Source organism: Apis mellifera, linkage group LG12, assembly GCF_003254395.2.
Source record: "Apis mellifera strain DH4 linkage group LG12, Amel_HAv3.1, whole genome shotgun sequence".
Classification (NCBI taxonomy): domain Eukaryota; kingdom Metazoa; phylum Arthropoda; class Insecta; order Hymenoptera; family Apidae; genus Apis; species Apis mellifera.
In genome coordinates, this window is record NC_037649.1 from 2,247,235 (window position 1) to 2,273,024 (window position 25,790).

At 25.5% G+C, this 25,790-nt stretch overlaps 5 protein-coding genes and 3 non-coding genes across 14 annotated transcripts in view; 4 read left to right on the plus strand and 4 right to left on the minus strand.

Annotated features, from left to right (window-relative positions):
* The window catches only part of LOC724242 (protein neuralized), a 179,758-nt gene extending 171,020 nt beyond the window's left edge, over positions 1 to 8,738 (plus strand). For all 6 annotated transcript variants that reach the window (XM_006559240.3, XM_001120035.5, XM_006559239.3 and 3 more), the window contains one exon: positions 1,907 to 8,738. In XM_006559240.3, the coding sequence (XP_006559303.1) occupies positions 1,907 to 3,029 (1,123 nt within the window). In that variant the 3' untranslated portion in view covers positions 3,030 to 8,738. The remainder of the gene's footprint in view (positions 1 to 1,906) is intronic.
* Positions 8,739 to 9,254: 516 nt separating this feature from the next.
* On the minus strand, positions 9,255 to 12,380 carry LOC724291 (tubulin alpha-1 chain). The gene is made up of 4 exons (XM_026444467.1): positions 12,102 to 12,380; positions 9,997 to 10,826; positions 9,656 to 9,819; positions 9,255 to 9,573 (listed from the first exon to the last, which is right to left on the minus strand). The coding sequence occupies exons 1-4, from the start codon at positions 12,274 to 12,276 to the stop codon at positions 9,444 to 9,446; spliced, it is 1,299 nt and encodes a 432-aa protein (XP_026300252.1). The 5' UTR covers positions 12,277 to 12,380; the 3' UTR covers positions 9,255 to 9,443.
* A 2,543-nt stretch (positions 12,381 to 14,923) lies between these two features.
* TRNAS-GCU lies at positions 14,924 to 15,005 on the plus strand. Its single transcript has one exon. It is a non-coding gene; the product is annotated as a tRNA-Ser (tRNA).
* Positions 15,006 to 15,346: 341 nt separating this feature from the next.
* Positions 15,347 to 17,434, minus strand: LOC412148 (ras suppressor protein 1). 2 transcript variants are annotated; one of them, XM_395612.7, is made up of 8 exons: positions 17,210 to 17,386; positions 16,786 to 16,836; positions 16,593 to 16,713; positions 16,399 to 16,517; positions 16,240 to 16,322; positions 16,048 to 16,162; positions 15,822 to 15,954; positions 15,535 to 15,752 (listed from the first exon to the last, which is right to left on the minus strand). In XM_395612.7, the coding sequence occupies exons 1-8, from the start codon at positions 17,373 to 17,375 to the stop codon at positions 15,668 to 15,670; spliced, it is 873 nt and encodes a 290-aa protein (XP_395612.3). In that variant the 5' UTR covers positions 17,376 to 17,386; the 3' UTR covers positions 15,535 to 15,667. The 2 variants fall into 2 exon arrangements, with proteins under 2 accessions (XP_006559305.1, XP_395612.3); XM_006559242.3 differs by having other exon boundaries at positions 15,347 to 15,752; positions 16,593 to 16,836; positions 17,210 to 17,434.
* A 4,858-nt stretch (positions 17,435 to 22,292) lies between these two features.
* TRNAH-GUG lies at positions 22,293 to 22,364 on the plus strand. The gene has a single exon. It is a non-coding gene; the product is annotated as a tRNA-His (tRNA).
* A 278-nt stretch (positions 22,365 to 22,642) lies between these two features.
* Positions 22,643 to 24,354, plus strand: LOC100577202. Its single transcript, XM_016915498.2, has 5 exons — positions 22,643 to 23,044; positions 23,255 to 23,377; positions 23,488 to 23,960; positions 24,034 to 24,144; positions 24,227 to 24,354. The coding sequence occupies exons 1-5, from the start codon at positions 22,894 to 22,896 to the stop codon at positions 24,329 to 24,331; spliced, it is 963 nt and encodes a 320-aa protein (XP_016770987.1). The 5' UTR covers positions 22,643 to 22,893; the 3' UTR covers positions 24,332 to 24,354.
* Positions 24,355 to 24,708: 354 nt separating this feature from the next.
* Positions 24,709 to 25,487, minus strand: LOC727473 (signal recognition particle 19 kDa protein). The gene is made up of 2 exons (XM_026444470.1): positions 25,330 to 25,487; positions 24,709 to 25,132 (listed from the first exon to the last, which is right to left on the minus strand). Exons 1-2 carry the CDS (start codon positions 25,374 to 25,376, stop codon positions 24,739 to 24,741), a joined length of 441 nt encoding a protein of 146 aa, XP_026300255.1. The 5' UTR covers positions 25,377 to 25,487; the 3' UTR covers positions 24,709 to 24,738.
* A 73-nt stretch (positions 25,488 to 25,560) lies between these two features.
* TRNAP-CGG lies at positions 25,561 to 25,632 on the minus strand. Its single transcript has one exon. It is a non-coding gene; the product is annotated as a tRNA-Pro (tRNA).
* Positions 25,633 to 25,790: the final 158 nt, after the last annotated feature.

Genomic DNA, 25,790 nt, shown 5'->3' on the forward strand with positions numbered 1-25,790 from the left:
TCATTTAAGCGTCCATATTTGATTATAGATGCTTAAGAATTATGCAATACACTGTATAAAGAGTAGAATGTCCCAAAAATTTGGATCATTAACATTATTCGATTAATTAGAACTTTCTGAAATTTTAAGCGATATTTTTCTTTGCAAAAATTTTCGTTTCGATTTTAATGAGTTACTCAATAAAAAATATTGGCTAATTACAGAGCATTTAAATAGAAATCAAGCCATGTTGAATGTCATTGGTTAAACTCGAAGAAATAAATTCAAGTAACATGTATCTCATGAAGAAAGTATGACGAATATTTATTGGCAAAATTTGAATTATATATTATTCCTAGTAATAAATCAATTAATTGTATTTAGTTTAAATAAATTTATGAACCTATAATTCAATTTCATTTGTAAAATTGATCAAATAATTAATGATTGATATTAATTTGGATAACAAAAGTAAAAAAAAAATTCATTAAAGTTATTAAGTTCACTTAATAAAGTATTAATAAAAATTTCGATAAATGGAATTCTATTGTATCTACTGTAAATTAAATTTATTTAAAACTTTTTTTAAAACAGTAGAACAATTAGAAGAATAATTTCTATTAATTTTTATTTATTAATATATTAATTAAATGATACAAATTAAGCAATGTGACATAGATTTTAATAATATTAAGTTTTAAGAATTCTAAATTATTTATATAAAATTTTGATTGATTCAAAATTAATAAAAAATTTACTATTTCATATAATATCATCGAAAATATATAATAACTTATTTTTTAAAAAATTTATTGTTTAATTAGTAAAATAATAACAAAAAATTAATAAAATAAAATACTTTTCTAAGAAAATGTTTTCCTTTTCAAATAATTTAATTATATAAAGTTATAATTGAATTGGCATAAGGTTTCATAGTATGCTATCGATTCGTTCGTGGCTATACTGTTCAATTAGAACCGTTTTCCGGTATCGTTTGTCCTCAAACTCAATTTCCGTCACGCATGTAGCCTATTCTGTGGTCTTACAATGATTGAATACTAATAAGCTCTTTTTAGACGATTCCATGTATTTTAATTCAATAAAGAGTCTAAATTTTTAACTTCTCACAAGAAAACGAAAAACTTATTTGGCAAAAATTTTCAATAATTTAAACATAATTAATTTATATAATATGCAAAATATTCCATTTATAACGAAAATCATAGTATTAAATCATATTTAAAAAAACATTCATATTTAAAATATTAGATATAGACTTTATGAATTGAATTAATATTTTTAATAAAAATTTAACAAAGTGTTCAAATGAATTTATTATTGCTTAAATTGCATTCAATGATTTTAACATTTTATTATACAGTCAAGGAATATTTTTCTAGAAATAAAAAAGACTTAAAAATCAAAAAATACAAAGAGATCTTAATCTTCAATTAAATTTAATTTAAAATATACTTTTCTTAATTTCTTAATTGTCTAAATAATTATAAAATTAACGAATGATTCTTATTGATTTTTAATCTGTGACATAAAAACATCAATATCAAAAAAATTATTTATAATAGTAATGCTATGATAAAATGTTTTATGGATTCAAACTTAAAAATTTTAAACAAAAGCAAATATTTAATAATTAAATTCTACAATAGATCATAATCTCAAGTTTTAAATTCTAAATAAAATTATCCATACTCAGAAAAATTGCATTTCATAAGTTAAATTTCGATACACATGACTATTTATAGAATACAATTTTTTTTAGAATTTAAATATTGAAATTAGAAAAAATAAATTAAAACTCAAATCTTAGAACTTACGATCCGATTTAGATATTGATTGTTACATTTTCAATATTTTTATTTCCAATTCTACAAATTAAACAATTTTCTAATTTTCTTCATTTTTCCAGAACTCGAGGCAGAAACATCCGTTTCAGTAATCAACAGTGCGTGGCGACAAGGACCGACACGGAATTCTGCCATGGCTATGCATTCACAAGCCAACCACTGCTGCTAGGCGAACGTTTGGTCGTTCAGATCTTAGCCACGGAACCGATGTACGTTGGCGCCCTCGCTCTAGGCCTGACGTCCTGCGACCCGGCCCGACTCACTCCGGAGGATCTGCCAGACGACAGCGATCTTCTATTGGATCGTCCAGAGTATTGGGTGGTCTCGAAACACGTCGCCTCGAGTCCTCAACCCGGTGACGAGATAGCCTTCACGGTGACTCACTTTGGGGAGGTGCAAATGAGCAAGAATGGCGGGCCACCGAACGTGGTGATGCACGTGGACCAAAGCCTTCAATTGTGGGCGTTCTTCGACGTGTACGGCAGCACGCAACAAGTGAGGATGCTTGCAGAGAGGCCTACGTCACCGCCTAGACAGCGCCAAAGCAATCCTTCACCGGCGACAGTGTTGCAACAGCAACAGCAGCAGCAGCAGCAGCAACAGCAACACTGTAATCACAGCAACGCGGCCACGGAACTGTCCAGATTCTCGGAAATGGTTCAGTTTAAACCAGCCATAGGCGGAGGTACCGTGCTAGTGGTGAATCTTCCGCCTCAGACAGGCTACGTCACACCGTCCTCGTCCACGCCCCAACCCACTTACGCATCTGCCGGGCACAGAAATCAGCACGTTCATCTTCCAGCGACAGCTGCCACCGCGTCCACGGCGTCAACGTTGCATCCTGGATCATCCAGACAATCCTCGCCACCTCTGACGGGCACCATGGCCAGCACAGGATCCTCCACTTACGTGGAGCCAGTGAATTACCAGAGCCTCGATGGCACCCTTATCTCTCAGGCGTCCTCCCATCTGCAACAATGGAGCGAGGGCCTCCAACCTACGCCCGGCCAGCCCAACGAATGTTCAGTTTGCTATGAAAGGAGCATCGACAGTGTGCTGTACATGTGCGGCCACATGTGTATGTGCTATCCCTGCGCCACCCAACAGTGGCGCGGCAAAGGTGGCGGACATTGCCCACTTTGTCGAGCGACCATCAGGGACGTGATCCGGATCTACAGATCCTGAACGATGGCGCAGCCAGTCCGCGAAAGGAACGGTTCCTCCAGGGGCTGATGCCTGGCCAGCTCGCGTTAAACTCGTCCTCTCGAAAGGCAAGCAAAAACACCGTTTTCATTCGTACAATTCATCGTACGCAACGATGATTTTTGGTGTTCTCGTCTCTGTGGAGAAACTATGCTTAGGATAAATAAATAATCATCGGATAACGGACTCACGTAGAAGCGTCCAATTATTCTTCTGCTAATTCTTCCGCAGATTTGGTCCTATGTTGATGAGTAGTTCGATTGTTACGAGATTCTCAGGATCTTAGAACTTTAGCAAACAATGGGAAAAAGAAAAATGTAGAAATGATGTTTCGGATGGAAAGAAGTGATTTAAAATTACGTTTGTTACTACCAAATTGATATATGATAAGACGAGAATATCATATGGAATATCTTCGTTGGATCGTGAAGACGGGAAAGGTTCTGATTCATCGACGGTTTTGCTATATGGATTTATATTGCTGAACTACACAAGGTATTCGCACGGAATAGATGGAAAATTTAAAGGATTCTAAACACCGAAAAAAATAAAAATAAATAAAAGTTGATATGCGAAAATATCAATTGAGGCTTATTTATTAAAGAATAAGCAATTTAATTGTTTATAATTTAATTGTCCTTATTGCTTTAAATGAGGTGAAACGGTTTTCTTTGTTTCGCCTCATTTGGTGCAAAATTATGTTTCTTGTAACTTGTAAAAAAATAAGTTTCAACCGACATCTTTGTATATCAAGTTTTATTCGTTATATTTTTGGTTTTTAGCCTCTTAAATCTTTTATTTACTTCGTACGCGCACCGTATATCAGTTTCAAACAGAGAGAGAGAGAGAGACATATGTACACGTGTATGCCTTTGAGCTTGACAGAGAAATAAAGGAATGATATGAACGTATGAAAGATAGAAAAACGAATGAGTGAAGAGATTCAGAAAGAAAGAAAGAAAGAAAGAAAGAGAGAGAGTAACATTAATCTTAGATATTTTCACAATCGATATTATATTATAATATTATCGCTACCGTTATTATCATTACACAACTTACTGCTGTTACTATTCTCAGCCTTTTAGTTATTATTTTCATTTTGTACGATTAGTAATATTATTCATTTGATTCAACAACGACAATAGTCGTAAGTTATTCTCGATATGAGAGAATAACTATATCGGCGAGTACCATTATTTTTTATCACTGCAGGCGAATAAATCATCGTATCGACGAAAGTATCCGCCATTTGTATCCAACTTTAGCCGAGATCGATATCGTAGCGTGACTTTTATTTAATGATTAAAAAAAAAAAAAAAAAAAAGAATATGCCTCGTGTGATTAATAAAACAGGCGCCTAGGGCGCGCGTAGGTTAGATGTTTATGTCGCTTTTTTTTTAACCCCTATCTGGGTTTTACGTTATTCATTTTCCTCCTTCGTCTTTTAATTTGCTCTCGCAGAGTTGGAACGACCGCGTCATAATCATCGTGTCCTCGAGCTTGCAAAAAAAAGACGCGCGAGCGCGTGTCCTTTCCTCGTTTGTTACTTTCGACAATAACGCTTGGATATGTATGTGTAACTTTGAAAAATATTAATTAGCGGTTCGAACGGTACCATGACTGGTGTGGCGTGGTGTATAATCGACTGCTATTGTATTACGTCGTACGTTATTACCAAAGAAACAACGCGACATGATTCCTCCCCGCTCTGTGTACGTTTTCAACAAACTCGTACGCAGCAACTCCTTCATGCAACCAGCCTTAAAAGGACGATGGTTTTTGATACGTTTTAGAATTTAGCGTTACCGTTTTTCTACCAAGTTCGCGCGCCTCCAATGCCACACAAAAAAAAAAAAACGAACGTAGACTCGTCTCCGGCAATTACAATGCGCAAGATCGTAAGAACATGTTCAAAATTTATATTGGACTATGATGACATTGACTAATTGCGGCCAATCGAGGTTTTCGAATGTAAATTATGTTTTTTTGGAAAAGAATTTTCGATATTTTGAAAAATATTAAAAGTATAAAAATATAACTCCAAAATATTGAAGCAAACTTTGTTATATAATTAGAAATTTTAATTAACAATAGAGAAGTTTAATCGATATTGAATTAATTGTATTTATAAATATATTGTAGCATTGACAATTTCCAAAAAGATACAGTTCAAGTTCGAAAACTTCGAGCATTAAAAGATCGAGGCAACAAAAGCGTAAAATTGTTCATAATATACTATTAATTATGGAAACGATCCAACGAGACGTTACACTTATATCTTTAACTGCAAACCTCCGCGTTATATTCCTAACTTTATTGAAACGACAAAAGTACAAGCAAAGTTACTATACATTAGATTGCGTAGCGTTTTAAGAATCAATGTTTAGAGACTTTTATCAGTGTTGACGACTAAAAGGAAATTATTTGAGAAGCTCAATAGTCAAGCAGACGTTAGTTCGTCAAATTTTTATATCTTCGATGTTTAAAAATAATCTTATAATCCAATATTAGAATAATTAAGTTTCTATGATTCTTTTGATTATGATATCTAACCTCTCTCGACCATCGAGTTTCTCACTTGTTATGGACTAAAAATAATTTATAGAATTTTGTAGCGTCTCGTATGATCGTTCTATTACTATTTAATGTCTCGAATATATATATTTTTTGCGATTGTAATTTGTCTGGACGAGTAATCACTGCCCCACGAGTTTGCATTATTTTGATGCGGGCAAAATATGAAATTGACTGGTCGTGAAATGATAACAATAATCTCATTGCACGGTCAGTTGAACATCAGAGGATCATCCCTCCCCATGTGAAATCGCTTTATTTTCGTACAGTAATGAAACACGCCTAAGGCGGCGATGTTTCTCTCTTCCACCCGGCTATCAGACGCAAAAAGAAAAAAGAGAAAAAAAAAGAAAAAAAAAAAAAGAAAAAATCTTAACGACGATGAGAGACGAGCATCCTCGAGGCCGTGCCTTATAGACATTTTACCGACAGTCGGCATCTCGCGTCGTTTGACTCGCGTTGCTCGTCTGAGTTTTCTCCTATCGATCGACAGAGATCGCCCTGGCCAGAAGTTCGTCTCCCGATCATTCGTTTTAGTGATCGATGCTCTATGCCTCCGCTCTGTTGAGCCTAGCGCACAATTATAGAAGTATTTGAAAAATTTGTGAGGATAAAGAAACGAGCAACGCAGTGTGTACATTTTGATTTGATTTGATTTCGTTTTTTATTTAAGAAATCGTTAATTGTTGCGAGTAGATTATTCTTGTGATGCGTTTGAATAAGATGAGATTGATGGAAATTAAAAATTATATATGAATAGTAAATGAATTAAAAAGTGAATTATTCATAGGATTTAAATTTTTTTATAGTCTACAAGATTATATAAAATTACAAAAGATGATGTATTATACTTTATGCCTAAAAATGAATTGACAATAATCAAATATTACTATGATTCTATTCAAGAAATAAATAATATATTAAGTTGTTGCGAATTACATATTTATGTAATATATTTTAAGATGTAAAAATATTACATATTTATATGGATTTAAGTACTTAAATATTCTTACATAAAATATAAAAATAAATTTTACATAGCTTCAAAACTCAACTGCCACTTTACTATTCTAGTCTTTACAGAATTGAAATGCAAACTTTATTATTTTTTTAAATTATAAATGAGAAATCAATTTTTGAATCAAGAAAGAAGAAATCAATGGCATTGCCATTTGTAATAAAATTAATTTCCAATTTTTTGTTCCAATGATTTTATAAATGATTTTATGAAACAAACGCATCATGTAACTAAAAAATCTTTACTGCCTATCACATCAATGTTCTATGTGTTCAATTAGACAAACTGTGCTTGCTCGTTCAACGATTTTCACACTTATGTGTACCGGCGAAAAAAAAAATGATTTGCGTCAAACATTTCTTCTCCTGGCAAACAAATTGTTCTTCTTGTGCTTCTTTGTTTGCGTGGAAAAGAAGTGTTCGAAAGAATATATTTAAAAAAGAAAGGAAAACGAAGAATAAACATTCGCTGGAAAGAGAAAGTAAGAGATAATGATAGTAATGGAGAGATAGAGAGAGAAGAGAAAGAGATCACAAAAATTGGGATTGCGGTTCTTTGCCGTTCCCGAAGATGCGAGAGCAAAGCGACAGAGAGAAAGAAAAGAGAGAGATAGAGACATAAAGAGTGAAAGAAGAATATTGTCGTGTCGGACAACGGATGCGCAATAAAGCAGTAGTGAAATCTCTAGTCCAGCGAGCGGCAGCTTTAACTCGCCTGCCAATCCAAAAAAGAAATGATGAGGTAATGATGATGATAATGATGATGATAATTGTTGAATTAAAAAAGAGAAAGAGGCGATCTTAAAAAAGAAAAAAAAACGATTGAGTATGAAAGAGATAGAAAATGAGAGAATAAGAAAAGATTATGAAAGATTATGTATAAGTGTATTTGAATATGTATGAAAGAAAGAAAGATAGAGAGAGAGAGTGAGAGAGATAGAGAAAGAGCGAGAGAGAGAATGAACAGAAATTTTATAAAATACAAAGTTTTAAATGAAGAAAATTTTGCTAATTAATTATCGCGCGTGTCGAGCAAAACATAAAAAAAAAAAAGTCACGTAACATGCGTAACGAGAATCTTTTTATTAGGATACTCTATTTACGATAGAATCATAATAACCGTAATCGCGTTCGACTTCGATGAAAAGTGACAAAGGCGAAACGTCGTTCAATATTCGCTCTTTCCGTTTCGTACGTTATCAAAAAAAGTAACGAAAGTAAAAATGAAAAAAAAAAAAAAAATTGAATAAATAAAAAAATGAAGAAAAATAAAAATTATGTTCCATTGAACGTAAACCTACAAAATATACGATCAATGGTACTTTTTTTTTTACGAAGATGAACGATACTATAGATATTATAGATACATATTGATTATTATTCCAAGGATTGATAATGAACAGACGTTCTCGTTGATGCCACCCGTTCATTGTCGTCGTGTTGACATTTATTACCATTTATATATCGGTGTACCGATCAATCGATGTTTTTTATTTTCATCATCGTTATTGTGGTTCTTCTCATATGCCTTACCCAACCATCTCTCATACATTTTTCATACAAACATAACATTTTTTTTTTTTTTTTATATAATAGACATATTCAATCAACAAGTTGGAATTTCCTTTTTCGATTGTCATGCGAGGACACTTTTCTTTATTTTTACTATTATTTTTATTATTATTATTGATATTAATATTATTATTATTATTATTATTATTATTATTTTTATTTTTATTATTATTATTATAATTATTATTAATATTATCATGAGTTTTTTGTACCACCACTCGGCGAGATACGCACGAAGAGCAAATTTAAAAGCGTATGTGTCAGGAATGAAAACGACGAATTCGAGACGCGCGCGCGCGCGTTTTTATATCATGTTACACCGAGTGTACTATCCGTTATATCGCAGTTTGGATAAAAAAGAAGAAAATATGTCACCCTTTCCCTTCCCTCAAGATTGAAAGATGATTCTATGTGCGATAAGAGTTTTCTGTAACTGTAAAGCTGTCGATTACGAATTTATACATATGTAATATAATTCGTGTAGCCGCGTGCTGTCCTACACAATAAAAAGCCTGTAATATCTATGAATTTTGTCTTAATACAATTATTATCCTCTTTTGTCCTTTTTTATAAATGAAGTATTGAAATTAATTAGCACGGTAATTATTTTATTTGACATAACTTTTTTTTTCATTCAAAAAAACATTTAGTTCTTAAGAAATTGTTAAGAACATCATTTTGAGTATCTTTTTTTTAAGTATAATCGGCTGTGTCGATTTTAATATGTTATTCATTCACAAGATTTTGATATTTTTACCATTGAATTTTATATACGTGCATAATAGATAAAAAATTTTAAGATCTAACGAATCTGATTAAAAATTCAAGATATAGATATTGTGTACAATAATTTGAAAACAGCATACTTTTTTCAATAAAAATTGTTGAAGAGAAAACTAATTAAAAATTTACCGAATATTTATATTTTTTAATTGATTTAAATATGCAATAAAACTTAAAAACATCTTTTAAGTTTTTAAAACTTAAAATTTAACTTTTTTTTAAATACAATAACGAAGAAACAATTTTAAAAAAAAATATAAAATTTTATTTACAATAAAATTCTAAAAATGTGTATATGTACATTAAAAATAAAACTACCTATTAAAACAATGTATAGAATCAATAATAAAATCCACCAAAAATAGTGTATAATTTGTACAAAACATATGAATTCGCCGTTCATTTAAATCATTCCTGTCAAAAATATTAGATGTGATTTTATGTGTGTGATTAATTTTCATCTTCACCCTCGCCTGCGTCTGTCGAGTCCATGCCTACTTCTTCGTAATCCTTTTCTAATGCAGCCAGATCTTCTCTGGCTTCATTAAATTCACTTTCATCCATACTTTCAGCCACATACCTAAAATTTATGATCGAAAAAATTAAATATTGACAAAAAATTATTTATTCATTCTTTCGCATTCTGATCAATAAAAATTTACCAGTGAACAAATGCACGTTTCCCAAACATTAAATCAAATTTTCTATTTAATCTCGTCCATGCTTCGGCAATTGCAGTAGTATTTGCAAGCATTGCCATAGCTCGTTGTACTTTAGCAAGATCACCACCAGGTACCACTGTCGGTGGTTGGTAATTAATTCCTACCTAATAGTAAATAATGAATTCAAAATAACAAACTAATATAAACTAATTCTTTTTAACATTAAGATTTTCAGTAGATTAAATTAACGAAAAATTTCAAATAATTTAAAAACATTTAAAATAGTTATACATAATAAAGCATAAAATATAATTATACATAAAATATTTATCATTCTCTACCTTAAATCCAGTAGGACACCAATCGACAAACTGTATTGCTCTCTTTGTTTTAATAGTCGCGATGGACGCATTCACATCTTTCGGTACCACATCTCCTCTATATAGTAAACAGCATGCCATATATTTTCCTCTCTGAGGATTACATTTTACCATTTGCATAGCTGGTTCAAAACAAGACGACGTTAATTCCATCACTGTCAGTTGCTCATGATAAGCTTTTTCGATCGAAACAATTGGCGCATAAGTGGCTAAGGGAAAATGAATCCTCGGGTATGGGACTAAATTCGTTTGAAACTCAGTTAAATCGACGTTCAATGCCCCATCAAATCTCAATGAAGCCGTAATAGAAGATACTATTTGACCAATTAATCTATTTAAATTCGTGTAAGTGGGTCTTTCTATATCTAAGTTTCTCCTGCAGATATCATAGATCGCTTCATTATCCACGAGGAAAGCACAATCTGAATGTTCTAAGGTTGTATGTGTAGTTAAGATGGCGTTGTAAGGTTCTACTACTGCAGTGGAAATTTGCGGAGAAGGATAAATTGCAAATTCAAGCTTGGCTTTTTTGCCATAATCCATGGAAAGTCGTTCCATTAATAGACTGGTGAATCCAGAACCTGTGCCACCACCAAACGCGTGGAAAATAAGAAAACCTTGAAGACCGGTACACATATCGGCGATCTTGCGAATTCTGTCAAGGACTAGATCGATTATTTCTTTTCCCAGAGTGTAATGGCCTCGAGCATAATTGTTTGCCGCATCTTCTTTACCAGAAATTAGTTGTTCAGGATGGAACAGTTGATGATAAGTTCCAGTTCGTACTTCATCTGAAAAAAAAAATAATTATGAAAATATATAAATATTTTTTTAAATATTGAAATTATTTTTTCTTAAAATAACATAAAATAAATTTTTTCATCTGAAATATAATTTTATATACAATAAAAATTATATACAATTATTATATTATATGCAATTAAGACTAAGTTATTATTTATTGACATGTATTGTATTCGTAAAAATACTTTTCTATTTTTTGAATTTCATAACTTGGAAATATATAAGCATTGATAGTCATTTCAGTGCTGTAATTTTGGCACAATTAGATCTATATTATATTTTTAATTTTATCACATAAAAATCACAAATCAAAAATCACAATTTAATAATTAATGAGATTTATATATATATATATATATATATATATATATATATATATATATATATATATATATATAATACTTTCAAAAATATAAATTTTAAAAAATTTTTCCTCTAAAATTTATATATTTAAGTTATGTATTATCAATGCCAAGCAGCGATTTGTCAAATCAAACTTTAATTATAATTATATACATATATAATAGATATTCAAATTTGATCTTCAAAATTAAAAAAAAATTGATTATCTCAGATGAAAAAAATTTATTCTATAGTTTTTTTAATTTTTTTATGTGAAAAATGTGTTTGTTTATACGTATGATTCGATCGTACTTTGTATATGTATATTGTTTGTATATATATATATATATATATGTTATAATATATATATATATATATATATATATCATATATATATATGTAAAAGCTGATTTTATATATATATAAATTTATATGTTAATTTATATGTCTAAAAGATAAAAAAACAAAAGTTGATACACAAAAATATTGATTGAAACTTATTTATTAATTTATGAATAATTTAACTCTACGAAATAGAAATGAAATGAAATAAAATTATATTTCTATTCTTATAAGATACAGAATTTATATTTGCAATAGATGTTTTATTTCATCTATTGCAAATATAAATTGCTTATAAAACTTAACAAATAAATTTCAATTTTTTTTTCAATATTGTTTTTATATTTATTTCAAAGAATTATTTTTCAGAGATATTCTATATAAAAAAATATATTAAAATAAAAAAATATTATATAATCTATTAATATTATATAATATTTGAATAAAAATATAAACTTTTTACTTATATAATTATGAATTATATTAATTATTAATTATATAATTAAAATTCAAATTATCACACCTATAAAATTATTAATCAATTATTTTTATATGAAAATTCATATAAATTGGTGTACCAATAACTGTAGGTTCAAGATCCAAAAATACCGCTCGTGGAACATATTTCCCACCACCAGTTTCGCTAAAAAAGGTTTGAAAACCCTCGTCGCTGGAGCAACTTGTAGGTGGAAGCATGCCATCGGGTTGTATGCCATGTTCAAGACAATACAATTCCCAACAAGCATTGCCCATTTGGACGCCGCCTTGGCCAATATGAACTGACAGTACTTCACGCTAAAAAATAATTTTTTTCTTAATTTTATCTTAATCTTATGTTTCATTTTTTTTTTTTAATCTTATTAAATATTTATTTTTTTGATATTAAATCTACCATTCATATTAATTAAATATAATTTTTGAATATTATTAATTGCTATTAATAATATATTATTTGTATAATTATTAATGTATAATATGTATAATTTATAATCATATAATTAATTATTAATAACAATGTAATAACAATTAATTATTAATATTTCATAATAAATTGTTAAAAATATAATTAAATTGATAATAAATAAAATAATAAATGTAAATCTTTTGTATAAGTTAAGAGGATTTTAAAATCTTAAATTTTTATTTTATAAATTATTATTTGAATATTTAGTTACATATATATAATAAAATTAAATAAATTAATAATTACCATTGTGGCGAATTATTGATTTTCGGTGGAAAATGAGGTGAGACAAACGTTGACAGGATGAACGTCCGAATTCAATTGAATCAACGATACATTCTGTTAAAAAATTTTGTTTTTGTTGCTAAGAAACGATAGTTTCATTAAAAATTTATATATCACTCGATAAATTATTAGGGTGTCCCATAAGTTTCCTTCTTTTTTTTGAAATGAATACACGATATTTGCTGTTTAAAATTAATTTATTGCATTATATATAAATCGTTCTGCTTTATAATGTTCTTCCATCTTTCAGGAAGCTTCGTTATTCTCTCTTTCCAAAATTTTTTGCACTTACTTGAAAAAATATTCATCGAAGTGCATTTTTATTTCGCTTACAAATTGAAACTTTTCATGGAGAAAATTTTTTAATGACAAGAACAAGTAATAATTGGATGCAAAATCTGGAGGAATACGGTCGATGCGATAAAACGTCCCAATCAAATTGTAACAGCTTTTATCAATGCAATGTGGTTTTGCATTATCGTGATGAAAAACGATGCTTCATCGATTTGCCAATTTTGGCCATTTTTCTGTTATAGCGGCTTTCAATTTATCAAGCTGATTATAGTATTTAGCAAAATTGATGGTTTCACCTTGAGGAAGAAGCTCTTAATAAACCTCTTAATACCTTTCCAATCCCACTAAATGAACAAAACATTCTTAGAGTGAAGTCCCTTCGCGACAGTTGAAGATCTATTGTCCTTGGACAAAATGCATTTTTCATGCACATTTTGATCAAAATCGAAATCTCGACTCCAGTAACAAACCTCGTTTAGAAAGGATTTCTTTCATATCACTGGAGAAGTCGCACGTAGAGACATGATATATTCATAAAGCCGGTTTCCGTCGATAGCTATGGAATCCAAACTTTACATCGATTGATATATCCCATCCTGATCAGATAATTATATACCGTTGTTCTAGGAATGCTAATGGCATCCATTATTTCTCGCACACTATATCGCAGATTTTCTGCGAGCATGGCCTTGATAAAATCCGTATTTGTCGTTACTGGGTGACTGCTGCAGTCTTCATCTTTTAAATCAAAATTGTCAACTCTAAATCTCTTAAACTAACTTGCAGACGGTCGTGATAGTAACACCACTTCTCTAGTAAACAAATCTCGTCTACAATATCATTTGCAGATCTTTTTTAAAGCAATGAAGTATAACATGGTGCAAATTCTTCCTTTGGCTATCCATATCGATGTAGAAAAAAGTTTTAAAAAGTTGTGTCATTAACGAAACGTACTTTAAAAGAGCTCTGAGATGATTGAAAAAGATTCTATAGATGGAAAATAAATAAGCCTGCATGTTTATATAAATATAGCCACTTAAAGTGATTCCTAGCGTGGTTCGAAATTATCCTAATACATTTAATATTTTTATATTTCAAATAAATTACATTTAATATAAAATAAAAACAATTTTTAATTTTAAAAATTTAATTTTGAAAAAATTAATGTCATAATTTTTTAAATTTTCTATGTGAATCTTAAGAAATTTAGTATTTTTTAAAAGTATTAAAATTTTATTATTTATAAAAGCTATTAACATTTACAGTTACGTTATATAATATACATTATATAAGGAAGATATAGAGAATATAGAATTAATAAAAATTTGAAAAATTAGAAATTGATTGGAGTTAAGAATAAATGATAAAGTAATTATTTAACAATATCATTTAATAATAATATTTATTTATAATATAACAATATATTATTAGTTTATATATATATATAATATCACATTACTTATTTATTATAACAAAATAAATATTATTGAAATTTTATTATTTATTATTCCATTTTACTCTTTTATTCCTTTTTCATTATTACATTCTTAACATTTTACATTTAATATATAATATGTTATATTATATTTTTATAGAACCAATATAATATTTTGCGTTTATGATCAATAGAATATTTTTTAAATAATATAATTAATTCAAAATAAATAAATTATTATATTAATTTTTATTTCAATATTATTTTTGTGAAATTAAAAGTAGTTTTAAGATTTTGTAAGTTATTGAATATTTATGTTATATATATTTTATAGTTATAATCTTAATTAAATGATGTATAATTTTTCGACGAGGGTATAATCACCCCTGTTGTAAAGACATTTTTTCAATACGTATAAGTAGGACGAGGTGGCCGAGAGGTTAAGGCGTTGGACTGCTAATCCAATGTGCTCTGCACGCGTGGGTTCGAATCCCATCCTCGTCGATTTATTTTTTGTTTTTAACATTTTATAGAATTTAATTTACCATTTTTTAAATACTTACAATTAAAATTTATAATCACATAGTCATTAAATACAGATATTAATGAAAACAATATACATTGCTGCATATAAATACTTGTAAAATATATTTGAGAAAAATTATTGTCAGAATTATTCTTTATATGTTAGTTACAAAAAACAAAAATAAATTATTTGCAATCTCCAAAAGAAAATAAATTATATATAATTTAAAAAGAAGAAATATTAAATGGAAATTAATATTGCAACAAAAACTATATGATCAGGAATTACTATTTCTACAAGTGAAAATAATTTTTAATTGTTATTCTAAAATATAGTTTATTATATAATAATTGATTAATTATTATAAAAATAGTACTTATTATATATTAAATTGTCAAATTTAAATCATATAACAATACATTATATAATATATAATTTACATATGTTATATATATATCATAATTATAGATCAAAAATTCAAATGCATAATAAATTTATATTATTCAGAGATGTATCTCTATGTTAAGGCACCATTTTGATTGCAAATATGTTACAAATTATTGGCAGTGAGTAAATTAAAAAAAATTATGTTAGTTCAAATCTATTCTTTAAATGTTAGTTAAACATTTTCTGTTCTGTTTTAACGAACACGGGATATTTTCTTACTCTTGTCGTTTTCAATTGGTGGTGGAGGTCCTTTAGCACTTTGGTGTCGATTATATACACTGAAAATAAATAAGCATTTATAAAATATCTTTATGATATATATTTAAAAAAAAATATGTAACACTTACTATCTATATGTTTCAGAACGAATGTAATCCATAACATGAGATATGCCTACTTGCAATTGGTCACCAATTGGTGTAACCCATGGATTAAATTCCATTCTAAATACTGCTTTATTACTTACTAAATCCAAATTTCCTGAAATATAAAATTTTTTATTCTTCTTTTCTTTCTTTAGAATTTTTAAATTTTTTAAATTTAATTTCATTTTCTGTATGTCTGTTTTCATACCTATTTCTGGAGGTAGAACTGTCAATCGATTTCCTTGAATATGTAATTCTCTTAATCGTGTTAACTCTCCAATTTCTTTTGGTAATTCGACTAGATCATTTTCTCTTAGTACAAGCTAAAATAAAAATTAAATTTTACATGCAAATAATAGAAGTAAAAATACATTCAATATAAAAATATTTTATTACTTACAATTTGTAAATTTTTTAATTGTCCAATTTCAGGAGGTAGATATTCAAAATCATTATCAGCTAAATAAAGTGCTCTTAAGGTTTCTATAAAAACATATATTATTTATAATCAGATTTTAAAATATATTATATAAATATGATTTTAATATATAATACTAACCCATCATAAAAAAGTTTCCAGGTAAATTCTTCTCACTTAGATTATTATATGTTAAATCTAAAACTTCTAATACTGGAAATGCACCAAATCCACGTGGAAGTACATCTAATCTGTTCATTCTATAAAAAATTATTTGAATAATATGCAACATTAATTATAATTAACAGATTAATTATAATTCATAAGCAACTTACCCTACATTAAGAATTCGTAACTTTGGCATTTGCGACAATGAAATTGGAAGTTCAGTAATATGATTATTAAATAAATTTAATATTTCCAAATTGACTAGATTTGCAAGACCTGGTGGTACAGCTGTAAAAAAAAAATAATTTAGATATAGAATATAATTTATAATATAAATATAGAAAAATTTAATAAATTTACCTTGAATTTTATTATGACTTAAAGTCAACCTAGTGATATTAATCATATTAACTGAAAAAGAATAACATATCTTTAAAAATATAAAAATATCTATACAATATTAAAAAATTTTTTAAAATAATTTAAACAAATTTCAAATAAATATGGTAAATAATATCATAAATAATGATGATGCTAATATTTATATTAATTTGAATATTTAAAAATGTACATAAAACAATGTACACAAATGAAAACAATTTATATTAACAATAGTATCTTTTTTCAAATTATTTAAAATAATTTTATGCGCATGCGTGAACACGCCCACTTCGTGGGCAAGCAACAAATGGCCTCGAATTTTCATCCGCTCCAAAAAACCAGTCAAGACAAGTTGCCTAATTTGGCGAACAGAACAGAGCTCATGAGAATATGGAGGACTCACGCAATCCTGGCATCTCTTCGAATGTTGAGATACTCTTATCCGCGAGATCCAGCTCTGGATTCTGGATCTCGCGGGCCTCATCGAGCACCTTCTTTGCCTTTGACATCTTTCCGGCTGGAATACACGACACTGGTGCCTGATTCATTGCGCGCGCAATTGTACACATACGTCAGTAAGCTTTAAATAAACATGCGCACAACCTTCCGTAATACAACGCACAACTCACTGACTGCATTTTATTTTATCTGTTAGATCGTGATTGTAGATCACTAACAGATGGCGCTCGCACTTATTACGAATTTTGAATCAAAATATGCACAGATAAAATATAAAATAAATATACAATGTATTTTTTTAATATAGATTTTGAAGTTCATTTGATCCTTTGCAATGTTATAGATAAAACTACAAATTATGTTATCGAATAAACCTCTCATTTAATACATCTTTGTGTTATACAGTTCGAAACAGCATTCGTTACCATTCTTGCGTCACATGCGACATTATCGATTCAAAATGAATGAGACAACATCAAGTGAATCAATAAAAAAAACAATTAAATACAATAATAATCAATTTTTAACATAAAATTATAATCGTAATTGATCTATTATTTTTAATATAATTAATAAATTATTTTTATATTTAATATAAAAATTAATTTATAATAGAATTTAAATTTAACATGAATTGTACATATTTATTTCTGAATCATAAATACTAAATTCAAATTTAAATTCAACAAAAAATTAATATACATGTAATTAATTATTTATTGATGTTCTGATTTTTTACTGAAATATCTAATATTCTCATTTATCTTGATCATCTCGAATATTTTGTTTAAGAAAACTTTAAAATATTTTAAATAAAACTTGAATAATTTCAAGAGAAACAGATTCTAATGTTATTAATATTATTAATATTTTTTAAGTGAATAGTATTATTATTGGATTATGTGAAAATTAAATTATTTTTATTTTTTTTAAATAATATTATATATAAACTGTCTATTTTATTTAATTCAATATCTCAGAAAAAATTTAAAAAAAAAATATTCAAATAAAAGTTACTCATATAAAGTATTTATAATATTTTTATTAGTTTTTATCGGAAAAAGAAATTTTAAGATCAAGTTAATTTGTTATATTTTTTTTACATTTAAATATTATAATAAAATATTATATTTATTAAGTCGAATGAACTATTAAATTATTTTATTTGTTAATCAACAATAATTTTACGTAAAATTATTGAAAAGTCAGATAACAATATATATTGCTTATTTTTGCTCATTTAAACATTGTTTAATTATGTTATTTTTAAGAACATTTGGAAATCTATCGATAGTAAATATTTTTAACAGATATTTTTCAAGAAGTTTTGATTTTGTATAAACTTTTCAAGAATTAAGAATAAAAAATCGTATAAATATAAAATTAAATTAAATTAAATTAAATTATCAGTCAAATATAATAAAATATTTGATTTTATTTTATTAGAATATATTTATAATATATAATTTTGGCTAGATTAAATATTTTTGAATTTTAAAAATTTAAATAAGAAAAACATTTAATATCATAAAAAATTTTAATTATAAGAACTATTATAATTTATAAGTAGGATAGAAATGATCTCTTGTAAATAAATGTATAAAATTTTAATAAAAATTTATGTTTTCATAAATATGAAAAGAAATTTGAATGTCATTAAATTATATTCTTCTCATATAAAATATCTATTTTCATAAATTATAGAAAAATTTTGTGTAATATCTCTCCTCGAATTATATATTTCTGATATTTAAATCATTTTCATCATCAAAAATTTTTGACGATTTAAGAAAATATATTTGAAAAGGAGGTAATCTGTTAAAATTTTCCAAAATATAATGTATTTATCAATTTTATATATATTTTTTACATATTTATATATGCATTTTCATTTTTTTATATATATTTATTTTCTTAAGCTACCATATTTTCAGAAATAAAACATTTTTTCTTCATTTTATTTAATTCGATTTATGAAATTTGATATACTTATCTTTTAAAACTATTATATTTTTAGAAATTATAAAGAAATATAAAAATATACATAAAATTAATATGATAATAAACTAAAATAAAGTAAAATAAATGTATATAACGTAGATTAGATCAAGTTCAATGATGAATTTGTTCAATTTATTCAAGTCATTCGTCCAAGAAAAAATATCATCATATTATTTTAGGAAAATCTTGAATATATTATTTATAAAAAAAAATCATACACAAAATTTAATAAAAAATGTATTAAAAATTTTAAGTTAATAAAAAAATATTTTCAGTAATTCAATATTTCATTTTGTTTTCTTCAAATTTGTTATTTGTTTTATTTTTATAATTAAAATTTAATATTATTTCATTTTATATTTTATTATAATGATAATAACATAAACGATATTTAGTATATATTATATATGATATTTTATAAAATTCCAAGGTTTACGTTTTCAAATATTGATTTCAAAAAAAACACAATATTTTTTATATCCTCAATTATACATTTCAATTATATTATTATTATAATATTATTATATTATTTATTATATTTTATTTTTTTATTTATATTGAATTATTATCTTATTTATCTTCTAATTAATCAAATCTGTGAGCAGCAAGTTTTTTAAAATTTTGACATCAATATTTGTCTTCAGAAAAACAAATTTTATCCGTTATATCTGAGACTGACAGTAGAAATATAATATATTCTGTTAAAGATAAAAATCGTTTTATATGAGAAATAAATTATATATATATATTATATATTATATTATATAAATATATAATGTAATATAAATATATATATATAAATTATATATTATTATAAATAATAATATAATTGATTATAAATTGACAAAAATCAAATAGAATCTGCTTATGAGAATTTAGCATTTTATATCAGATAGCAAAATTTTATTTTATCAACTTAAATTTTAAATGTAATGATCCAATCAGTTATATCTATTCTCAGCAGATTTTCAAAAGTTTGTTATTAAAAAGATAACAGATTTGATACAGAATTTGTTATAATTATAACAAAATAAAACAAAATCTGTTAGCATAATACTAAAATTATAATAATATTATAATAATAACTGCAATATAAGTAATGATATAGAATACTATATATATATATATATATATATATATATATATATATATATATATATATATATATATATAAATGATGCTAAAAGTAGATTTGTCAGAAATTATTATTCAATATAACTGCAATAAAAAACTAATAGAAATTATGTAGAAATATAATAAAAACAAAATTTTTAGTATAAATTTGATGATAAAACAAAAAACAAATGATAATAAAACTATTATCTTTCGTAATCTAGTTTTAATTTGTTATTACCAAATGTATTGACAATATTCAATACTGACATCATCTTTTCGACGTTAATCTTTTCTGAATCATCAATGAAGTGCAAAATATCAATATAAATATTTTCTTTGTTTTATTTATTTTATATTTATTATTTTTATGTCATGAAATGAAATTTGTAGTTATAAATATACATATATGCATGTATATTGAATAATTTTTAATTCAAGAGATATTATATAGTTTGAAAGACAAAGAAGGTACACACGAAATCTTATTGTATTCATATCCTTCTTATTTTTTTAACATGATAAGTTTACAATTTCTTTCTTTAATTTGTTATAACATTTTCTAAATTAAAAATTTTTCGATATAAATAATTTAAGATTTTTTTATGAGACAATTTTTTATTTATATTTCTACTACTTTTTGTAGTTGTAGGAAATAATATACTATATATATATATATATATATATATATATGTTTTCCAAATATTAGAATTATGAAATTAATATTCAAAATTTAATGTTGAATATTAAAAAGATACATTATTATCTTTAATCATAAATATTAATATTTATTTGTAATATTAATATTATAAAAATTTCTTTTAAATTTGAAAATATTAATTTATTTTACGATTTCAAATAAATTTATTCATTGTGCAATTCGATCAAATTCATATATATTAAATTGAAAAAAATCTTTATAATTGTAATATTTTATTAAAAATATACATTTTCTTGTTCTGATGAAAAAAAAATACTATATATTATATTTACATAAATACATTAAAAATATATTTATAATAAAATATTTAATTATTATGTTAATAATAAAAGTAATATAAATATTTATTTTCTTTATTTAAATCTATACAAGTATTTACAACAATAATAATAATTTAAAAGATAATTTAAAAGACTTACTTAAATTCCATATTTAAAATTTATGACAATAGCAACTGTTGCGCTTCTACTGTCAATCTATAATGCACAAGTTATATTTCTATTATCAAATATATTTATACTATATTCTACTATATTCATATTCTGATATGAATTTGTTATTTAATTATAACAGATTCGAATCGCAAAAATAAAGTCAAAAAATAGATGAATATTATTTTGATTTTAAATCTTATTATCTCTGCTCAATCTAATTTTGCTGCATTTATTATTAGAGATGTTACTTATATATTACATTATTTTATTATTCAATTATTTTATTAAATTAAAAATATTTTAATCATAATAATATTACAAAAAATAATTATTTAAAAACAATATTCGATTAAAAGTATAATATATATTCTAGAATACTTCAAAGCAATGATATATACTATATGATATTATATGTATACAGCAAAATACTATAAACATATATATATATATATATATATTATAATGAATATATTTTTTAAAATATTATTTAGAATAAAACTAAAGCTTAATATGATGATTTTAATTTTATTTTCTAACACGTATAAGAAAAAGTTGTTCAGAATATTGATTTTGACAATATACTTCAAGATCATCAATTAATGAAATTGCTTTTATTTTAAATAATTACTAAAATTGATTATATAAATATTATATTATATTTTATTACTTTCATCTCAATAAATATAGTTAAATTAATTTTATTACATATGTACACCAAATATATAGCAAAATAAGCTCAACAAATATAACCTTCGATAGCCGTGATCGTCTAGTGGTTAGGACCCTACGTTGTGGCCGTAGTAACCCAGGTTCGAATCCTGGTCACGGCAATGTGTGAAAACATTGTCACGGGAAGGATTTTTTTTCTTATTTTTAAAATGATATATTTTATAGAATGTCTATATACTAAAAGTATATAACATTTTATAACAATATATAACAAGTCTATAACATTTTATAAAATGAATGTAATTTTTTAATTTCAAAGTTTTTATACTTTATTATATTTTTTTAAATATAAACTAATACAAGAATTATAAAATAATAATTAATGACAAAAGAGTAACAAATTAAATAAAAAAAAATTTCATTAATAAATATGCATAAATACATGTTATAAAGATTATTATTACATTATTGCTTAATTTAATTTCTGATGTCATTTCTACAGTGTATGCATATTAAAGTAAACATTCATGTTATGATAAATAAAAAGACTTGTTCATAAATTGTCAGCAAATTTTCTTTTGTAAAGTCAATAAATTTCAGAAACAATCATGTCAGATTTCAGTACAAGTTCGAATTTTAAAGTATTTTTATCATTGTTACAATTTAATTTTTTAAAATCTTAAATATACTATGGAGCGCTATAAATTAATACCGTTAATTTTTATTTTATATTATATTATATTGTTATTTATACGTGATATTTCTTGTGTTAAATTTGATGAATTACAATCACTTACTTCAATAATATTCAATCATCCTAATGCATATGATGATTACAGAGGTAATATAAAGTCATAATAAACAAAAAGTTAAAATGATATTTCATATATAAATTTTTGTATATCTAATCCATTTAACAAAAATAAGAAAAATTATATATTATAATTATAATTATAATATATATATAAATATAATTATAATATATATTATAATATTAAATTAAATATTATAATTATATACAAATACAATAATATATTATTTGTTTGTGTAGATTACAAAATACATTATGAAAAGAAATTAAAAGAATCTAATTTTAATAGTAATTCTAAAGAATCAGTTAAACATATTCGAAATGCACGCGGTATATCAGGATCTAATCGATATCTCAGACCTGGTAAGATTTGGATATTTTAGGAAAAATAAAAATGGTGCTTATTAATGATTTCAGAATATATTAATATATTTATAATTATTAATTTTTAAATTTTATTTAATAATCTTCAGATGATGCACATCAAGTTGCAAATTATTTTCTTACTGGAGGACCATTAAAAGGTCATGCACATTTTGTGAGAGAAAGAAATTGCAATTCAGATAGTGAAAAAAATGAAGATGAAATAAGTAATTCAACTAACTCTAGTACAGATTCATCTGTGAATGAACAAAATTTAAATACAACTTCATCTGATTCTATTGTTGGAGCACCACATCTACCGATATTACATTCTCATAATTTACATTCTCTTTTACATCCAACTTTAAATACATTAAGTAGAGTACCACAGTTACTATTAGGGAATAATTTATTACATTCTGTGTTACATCCTAATTTACATCCTCATATTAATGCATTACATGAAATTCCTAGCAGTTTGATGAAATCAGCTAGTTTACCATTAAATAATTTAATGCATGCTAGATCAGAACTCCGTAATATATTACATCCAGATGGACCACTTCTTGGAAATATCAATAAAGTAAATAAGTAATATATAATACAATATAATTTATATATTTTTGTAATTAATTATATTGTATTTAATTTTTCAGGCATTAGAAGGACGTACTAAAAAAAGAAAAAGTTTCAAGAATACTTTGATGTATCCATTTGGACAACATATTCCTATTGTGGGATTAGCTCCTAAAAATTTTCACAATAATGTATGTACTATTTTTTTTATATGTTATTATTTTTAAATGCTAGTAACTTTGAAAAACTTTAATATATATATTTAATTTACAGATTCCATTATCAAAAATGATTGAACCTCATCTTTCAGCACCCCATCCTCAACCTAATGGTTATATTGTGAAATATATACCTCACAATAAACAATCAAAATTATAATAATCTTTCAATATCAAAGAAAATAATTTAAATGTTCAGAAAGATATAACAAATAACAAATTTTGATTATAATGAAAATAAAGATAGAAAAAAATATGAACAATTAATAGCACTATTAAAATTGAAATAAAAATAACGAATAAAAATTAACAAATAAAATAATTTGTTAAAAATTTTTAAAAATTTAAAAATATATAAATATAGAATTTTAATGTTATTAATTAATGATTATATTAAATGTTTATATATATAAATGAACAATATTTAGTTCAAAATTGTTTATCAAATGATATGAAGATAATATAATCTTTCTTGTATGAAAATAATTCTTATTTTAATATTAGAATACACACATAAAAAATATTTTTAAGTTTTAATTTTTTTAATATTTGTTATTTCACATTTTATCACCTCCGTCCTTTTCCTTTTCCTTTCTTCGATGATGAACTTGATGGTTGTGAAAACTGTTCACCACTTGAATGTTTTCCTTGGCGAGTTTTTAATTTTGGAATAGTGGTACCTACATAAGCCAAAACAGAATCTCTAGTAGGAAATTCAGATTTTACAGGAGTACCATCATCATTTTTTAATTGTACGCGGATGCGTCCACGATATAACAATTCTTTGCTACGCTCTCGTGGATGTAATTTATTTTCTACTCCAACATTAAAACCAGCTGCTACCAAAACATCACGAATTTCTTGATGTGTTGGATTTTCAACACATTTATCTTTTGCAAGTTTTCGTCCTTCTGCTAATGTTCTTTTGCTGTTTAGATAAACTGGATAAATACAAATCCATCTATAATAAAAATAAAATATATTGTAGTGCTGTCATTTTCATGTCAAAGAGGTTATGTGCCAGATGTTATTCATATATATATACAAATCAGTTAAAAATATCTTTATAAAAACAATGATTAAATTATAAGAATAAAAAACTTTATATGGAACATTATAAACAGTATAACAAATATGTTAATTTTTTAATAAACTTACCTTTCGCGATCGCTATGTTTTTTTGATGGATTCCATCCAAGCGCCATGTTTGATATTATCAAGCTTCTATAAAATAATCAATAATGTAATTTTTACTTTAATATCTTATTATTATAAAAACAATATTCAAATAAAAAATGTTAAATAATAATAATATTAATATAATAAAAATATAATTAAAATCAGTAAAAAAATAGTGATAAGAAAAAAGGAATAAAATTAAAACCACGTGGGCTCGTCCGGGATTTGAACCCGGGACCTCTCGCACCCGAAGCGAGAATCATACCCCTAGACCAACGAGCCATGTAACATTTACGTTTTAAAATATTAATTATAAATAAAATATATAATTAATTAATATAAATATGTAATTAATAAATATTAAAAGTTATATGAATATTAATCTATAATAATACACTAATTCATTGTTTTTGATATTATTTGATTTCATATAATATTTC